Raw genomic sequence first — 7,166 nt, 5'->3', positions numbered from 1 at the left:
ATTCCAAGCAGGACTGAATCTCCATTAAACAAAATTTAAAGAAGAGAATGGCCTGGAGTCATTCCCATTTTTGCCCAGGCACCCCCAGCCGATCACACCGAGGCCAGCCAGGAGCACCCACAGGACAACGATGATGCATAGCAGTCCTACTGTACCATCTGCCATCCGTAAGGCAAAGGAAGGGGATGCTGCTGCAAAGAATTTCAGAGACTAGGAATCATGAACTGAGCACTGGAGTGACATCTGAGACCTTGACCTGCATTTTTAAACTGAATCTAATCTTCAGGATTGGAGCATATAATCCTAGTAAAAAGGTATTACTACTATACTCATACATCTCTTTAGCCATATTAAACTTGATGAATAATTGTAAAGTGGTTTGAAGTGTTTAGATCAGAGGTTGCCCAGAGCATCCACCATGAAATTTATAATTATACCTGTTTGACACGGAGGCAAATGGAGGCACATTCAGGTGAAGATCACACAGGGAGGGTCAAAAATAAATGCCAATAGTTGGGATTACTCATGCCAAACACTAAGTTGTATCTCCTGAGCCCTACTGGACACTTATATTTCATGGCTTCCAAAGACATCACTAATGGAGAGGAACTCTTACATAGGCCCATTCTGCATTTTTTGTTCTGTTGATTTTTTGGGGAACTTTTTGGGTGAAACATCTTCTGAACTAAGTGAGAACAATGATCAACCATTGAGAGTCTTGCAATGCACTTCAACTCTCTTTATGTGAAGGGGTTGGCTCAATGGCCGGTATATACACTTGAGCAGATTTAAATTGTCTGATACCAAAAATTTTCCCGGTTGAATTCGATATTGAGATTTTATTCCTATTTTTCAGATGAACAACCTTGAAATGTACACACTGGTAATGTTCAAGAGAAGCTACCCTGTGCCTTGTTTCACAAACCTGAAAGAATTCATTACCGTTGGGTTACTCTGACCCATTAGAGAGATGTGTTTCCAAGGAAAGACAAAGGAATACACATGGGGCACTTGGTGACTAGAATTATCTAGCGAGGCCCAGGCTCCTGGAGCTTCCTCCGCTCCGGGTCTTCCGTTGCAGGGAGTCTTTCAGCCCCGGGGCGGACCCCATGGGGATGAATTATCGCCCAAGATCTGGCACTTCGGAGACGGGGGGCCCAGGCTTCAGTGGTAATTCGACGGCCAGGGGACCTCGCTGCGGGTCTTCGGGGCACTTCGGCAGCAGGTCCCGGAGTGGAAGGCCCCCCCCGCCATCGAATTACTGCCGCAGAGGGGGCCTCCCCGCCGCCGAAAACTCCAAGCTCCCTCTATCCTCTAGGCGGCCCTGGATAGGAGGAGTCAAAAGGATTGAGCTGTGTTCTTTTCTGCAATTGACCCCCATTTGTGACCTTCACCTCAACATGCCTCTTTTTCTAGGCCTATCAAACACTGAGAGTAAGAGTGTTCAGACTGGAAGCTCTTCAGTGTACTCCAAACTCAGGAGTTCAAAGCACCTCACAAACACAAGCTGGAGTTCTACATGTGCAAAGCATTTAATTCTTAGACTATTCATGGATTGTTGTTGGGTTAGACACCTCTGCTCTGAGTCCTGCAATCACTTTAAACATAATGGAGGCCAACCTCTCATGCCATACTGTTAATAAAGTCATAACTTAAAGCCACCCAATCTGGGAATGTTTCATTTTCATTTGAATGGAGTTGTGAATTTGGTATTTAAAAAAAAATGATTGGAAAATGAAGGTGCTCCCTTAGTGTAAATCAGCACATTTGCCTCAACTAAACAGAGGTTGAAGGCCTCATAATCAAAGGCGGACTCCTCTGCCTCATTCCCTGGATCTGGACCCCACTCATGGGGATATCTGTCACACTCCAAACAACATTCTGATTGTGACAGGAGTGTTTTCTGCAACATGCCCTATGGCTGTGCAGCATTTATGTAAAATTTCATCCCACAGCCACTTCCTCTTTCCTCAAGAAGGGGCAATTTTCATCTCTCTTTGGCTTCTTGCTGGGGCTCATTGCTGGGCTCAGACAGCTGCATTGTCTCACAAGACATCCTTTTCCTGGCTGCTCCCGTGACCCAAGTGCAGGTCCGATTGAACATTAAGTTTTACTCACCAAACGATGATATTGACCCCCGAGCATAGGGCCATCGCCAAGGCCACTGCTCCACTTAACTCCCTGCTAAGACCTAGTTCTAAGTTCAGTGTGAGACTAAAGTTGTCTAGAGAGGTCGCACTATCCCTCTGCCAAAGGGTGAATTTCAGATTCAAGGCCCTGACAGGAAACACACTGGAGGCAATGGAATGATGCCCATTGACTTCAAAGGCAATTGGGTCAACCTGTTGGGAAAGGAGGTGGAGACAATGCAGAAAAATGGCTCCCTCCCTACTGGCCAGTTTAGAATGAACTGCCCAGTGCCCGTAAGCACGACTGGTATGAAGTGAAAGGATCAAACTGGATTCCTTTCATGACAGCTGGTTGTACTACTGATGACGCTCAGAATCACCTTGACAGTCATTATAATTGCAGCACCAATAAATCAATAGAATGACACGAAAAATGCAGTTGATTCCTACCATTTAAAGATGAAAGAAAGATGAAGAGTGCAACGTGCATGTCACAACCTCTGAGGCTGAGATTATCCCAACAATCACCACTGAGGAAAACAGCTCCATCCAAAGGAGGATTTTGCAAGGCAATCCAGTTGGTTGGGTCACTAATTAGGACCTACCCCCAAACAGCATCTCAGATCCTCCAGGCAGTCCTAGGAACTGTATAAAAGCGCTCACGACTCACACCTCTTCTATACACTTCTCCAGACTTCATCTCCTTAGTGAACTTGGTAAATCCAATTCAGCTCAATCACTTTTGAATTCTAGAGATGTGACAGTTGGGCCTCTTCATTTAAGATGGAATCTTGCATGTCCTCACTGTGATATTTATCAGGGATGAGGGTGTTCTCCCATAAATATCTTGTGTAGTGATTTAGTTACAGGGGCTGGTGGATTCCTGATTTGAAGCTAATAGGGGGCTTTTAGAAGCAACATAGCCAATTAGGAAACATATTTCCTATTTAATGGAAGTAGATTTAGGGCATTGAAATCTTTTCAGTAACTTTAGAAGGTAATTTTGTCATTTCTCACTTAGCTGCATTAGGAAGCAACTTTCCCAGGTCAGTTCAGTGTTACAGACCCAAACCAGTGGGGTACAGGAGTCTGGTAGAGGGCAAATATACCGCTCACTGGATGAGTAGTTTTCTGTTCCCTGAGTGACCAGAGCAGGGGCTGCACTAGAGTAATCAGGAAGCTGCTAGAACCAATTAAGGCAGACAGGCTGATTAGATCACCTGCAGCCAGTCAAGGCAGGCTAATCAGGGCACCTGGGTTGAAAAAGGAGCTCACTCCAGTCAGGCGAGGAGGAGCCAGAGGAGAGGAAATGCATGTGAGGAGCTGGGCGCAAGAGGCACAAGGAGCTGAGAGTGAGAGGCTGTGCTGCTGAAGGACAAAGGAGTACAAGCGTTATCAGACATCAGGAGGAAGGTCCTGTGGTGAGAATAAAGAAGGTGTTTGGAGGAGGCCATGGGGAAGTAGCCCAGGGAGTTGTAGCTGTCATGCAGCTGTTACAAGAGGTATTCTAGACAGCTGCAATCCACAGGGCCCTGGGCTGGAACCCGGAGTAGAGGGCGGGCCCAGGTTCCCCCCAAACCTCCCAACTCCTGATCAGACACAGGAGGAGTTGATCTAGACTGTGAGGAAGATTACTGAGATGAGCAAATCTGCCAATAAGCGCAGGACCCACCAAGGTAGAGAAGGAACTTTGTCACACCAGAAAGGGCTAATTCAGGGGTCTTTTATTTTTGCCTGCATCAGTTTTTACTTCTCCCTGTTGAAGACAGGAGAATGGAAGAAGTTGACAAGTGATGTGATCCAATCTAGGAATTCCTATGTTCCTCTGAGCAGAAATACCCAATGAAGGTGCTTCTCCTCAGATGGTGTAATGGAGTGTCGCTCCATGAAAGTCAGTGCCCCTGAACCCTAGCTGAGAAGCTTGTCCTTAGTGTTTTTTTGAAGAAAAGAAAAGTTTTCTCTTTATTCATCAGGAACTATTGTGGACTCACAAGCTTTGGATAATCAAAGAAATACCCTGTGGTACCAAACTCAGCTGGTTGGCATGCAGAGCTTAAATCCTCAAATTAAAGGAAGTGATTACCATCATATTAGCCATATTCTCTTTGGGAAATATCTAAAATGGACACAGAATCCCAGATAGCCAGAATAGAAATAGTGACACTTATTCTAGAAGGTGTTTATCAGACAAAGCCATTGAGAGAGAGACCAGTTGGGAGGGAAGTTTAGTGCGAGTTGACAAGAGGTGTAGGAAGAGGCTATAGAAAGAAATCCGTGGCCATGAACACAGAGACTTAGTCTACTCTTCCTTTCTCTCGTGGGCTACATCGAGCTTTGAAACCTTTCTTCCACAAGCCCTTGTACCTTCTCTTTCCTCTAGTCCCTGTTGTGTCTTTCAGCTTTACCTCCATCCCAGAAAGATGACTGTCTCCAGCCTGTGCTATCCAGAATGTGGGGTGGCCCGACCAAGTCCAGTTACTGGCACCTGCAACGAGCCGTGCGTTAGGCAGTGCCCTGACTCCGAAGTGCTGATCCGACCCTCACCTGTTGTCGTGACCCTCCCTGGACCAATTCTCAGCACTTTCCCTCAGTACAGTGGAGTCGGAGCTGTAGGAGCACCTCTGGTTGGAGCTGGTTTGGGGGGCTCATTGGGTAATGGGGGATTGTATGGCAATGGAGGCCTTTATGGAGGATCATATGGTTTAGGTGGGTATGGTGGTTACGGAGGATTGTACAGTTTAGGTGGATATGGTGGTCACGGAGGATTGTACGGTTTAGGTGGATATGGTGGTTACGGAGGATTGTACGGTTTAGGCGGATATGGTGGTTACGGAGGATTGTACGGTTTAGGCGGATATGGTGGTTACGGAGGATTGTACGGTTTAGGTGGATATGGTGGTTACGGCAGCCGTTCTGGTTATGGGGGATTATGTGGTTATGGGGGACTAGGTGGTTACCTGGGTGGTTATGGTTATGGGGGATTATGGGGTTCCGGGGTATCTTGCCATAGGTACCTCCGTGGAAACTTTGGGCCATGCTAACCCCAGCAGGAACGTCCGTGGAAGAAGGAAGAACCAGGAAATGAACAGCCAGATACAGATTCACCCCTGATCTTTTGGGCATGGCTTTCAGAAGTGCTGGGCAACGAGGGCTCCAGCTGAACTCAGTGGGAGCTGTGTGTGCTCAGCACCTTGGGCTGACAGCCGTGCTGCATTTCTAATCTTACGCTTTAGGACTCTTTCTGCCAAGGCTTTCCCACCCAAGTGCTGATTCTCACTTTCACCTGTGGACTCGTTCTGAATTACAAACCGGTTGTTTACACAAACCCCACAGTTTAAAGGAAACAGGGGCCTTAAGACAGGCATCAGTTACATTTATTATTATTTTAAGTCTCTTGAGAGTGGGATGAAGGGACCTTGGTGTGAAGGAGAATTAGACCCCGTCTGTTCTATCCTTTCCACCAATACGTATCTGTAGCCTCTCGCTTTGACCTTCCCTGAGGCAAATGTTTAACTGAGAAGCTGCCTAGTCCTCTGCTTCTGTTTTGCTTTGTTTCTCTTCCCTCCGATTGAGGTAATAAAAATAACTTAAAATGATTGCAAAGGGGACTTGTTTGTCAACTTTTGCTGCTGCTGCTGCTGCAAAAAAAGGAGCATCTTGTGTGAAATAGAACCATTGAGGTGGGTGATCGGTAGCAATCCTTCTTGAAAAACTGAAAATACGTTCTTTCTGCTCTAGTTTTTTTCCTGTAACTGTGTACTGAAAATGTCACTCACATTAAAAACTCTGATGCATAACAATATTTGTCTTCTGGTTCTCCTTGTCCCTTCCTCCTTCTTTAAAAATTGCGCTCTACAAAATTCATCCCTGAAGAGCCAGCTGCATCAGGCACTTCTCGAATTGCAACATTGTGAAGCCCTGGAGTGATAGGAGAATTCAGCCCTTGAAGTAGTTTACAGCATTATGAGGGGCTTCCTTACTTGGGTGCAGTTCTGTGAGGGAAAACCGAACCACCCACCCGGCTCAAGGCCTAATAAGCAAAAGCTATTATATATAAGAGCTGTAGCTAGATTGTTTATCCGCACAGAGGGCATGCAGGGGCAGAAAGTTGTGATCAGGGATCCAAAAGAAGGAGCTAAAGTAGGGAAAGAGCAACCAGAGAGGAACAGAAGCCTCCAGTCATGCCAAATTGTGATAGGTGTTATTGTCTAGCAAGAGTTGGGTCTTAGAACGGTCAAACCGCAACTCAGACAATAACAGGAAAAAAACATCAATGGGAAAAGGAATTGATCAGCTTGCTTTTAATTAATAATAGATGCCAAAGAAGGCAATGATAGTATGTACTGAGCACACTATGTTTTGCGGTTTTAACCTTTAGAAGCTTGGTAAAATTTGTAAAGGGCACAGCAGTTTGTCTCTTGTGTGGGGCTATGCTGTCTCTCCCTGCATGCATGCTTGTATGAAATAAAGAAGCCTTGGGCTGTCTGATCTAAAAACAACCCTATGGTCTAATTTTCCACAACAATTTGGGGGCTCGTCTGGGATCCACAGACCACTTCCTCAGACCAGAGGACCGCAGGCAGTCTCCCACCAAACCCTGGGCCCAACTGAAAGGTAAGAGACCTTTTAAATCTCTGCTGCTGGGTTGTTGGTGGAGGACTGGTCTGTAGGCTCAAGGTCTGGGTGAGTTATAAGCTGGATCTGAAACTTTGTTGTTCACAGACAGGCTTGATGCCCTTTGGCTTGGTAGGCAATTGGGTAGAAAATTGGGGTAAAAGTTTTGGCCAAATCAGGAATAGGTTTTGTAAATATTAGGCAAAGGTAAAAGCGCTAGGTGAGCCCTAGAAGTAATGTGTTAGAAGTGGAAGTAGACCTGGGTCGTGCCTGGTTCGCCCTCGGAATGTGCTTTTTGGGTCCGGAGGGAAATCCTGATCGTCTGTGTGAGGTTCGGGAGTCCTGGTCTGCCAGGTTGGTCTGGGAAAACAGCCAGGGTGGCTGGTTTCGCCCCGATGGCTGTGTCAGGAATGTGCCTGTATG

The 7,166-nt window shown here is 46.3% G+C and overlaps 1 protein-coding gene across 1 annotated transcript; it reads left to right on the top strand.

Moving 5' to 3' along the window:
* The first annotated feature begins 4,549 nt into the window (after positions 1 to 4,549).
* LOC115635140 (claw keratin-like) lies at positions 4,550 to 5,170 on the top strand. The gene is made up of 2 exons (XM_030533488.1): positions 4,550 to 4,835; positions 4,908 to 5,170. Exons 1-2 carry the CDS (start codon positions 4,550 to 4,552, stop codon positions 5,168 to 5,170), a joined length of 549 nt encoding a protein of 182 aa, XP_030389348.1.
* Positions 5,171 to 7,166: the final 1,996 nt, after the last annotated feature.

Source organism: Gopherus evgoodei, chromosome 1, assembly GCF_007399415.2.
Source record: "Gopherus evgoodei ecotype Sinaloan lineage chromosome 1, rGopEvg1_v1.p, whole genome shotgun sequence".
NCBI classification, from domain to species: Eukaryota; Metazoa; Chordata; order Testudines; family Testudinidae; genus Gopherus; species Gopherus evgoodei.
Note: the sequence above shows the minus strand (reverse complement) of the source record. Positions and strands in the feature narration are given on the sequence as shown.

Coding starts and splice junctions, on each gene's coding strand:
- LOC115635140 (XM_030533488.1), top strand. CDS start 4,550: ATGACTGTCTCCAGCCTGTGCTATCCAGAATGTGGGGTGGCCCGACCA. Junction 4,836..4,907: donor TGGAGGATCATATGGTTTAG/GTGGGTATGGTG, acceptor TGTACGGTTTAG/GTGGATATGGTGGTTACGGA.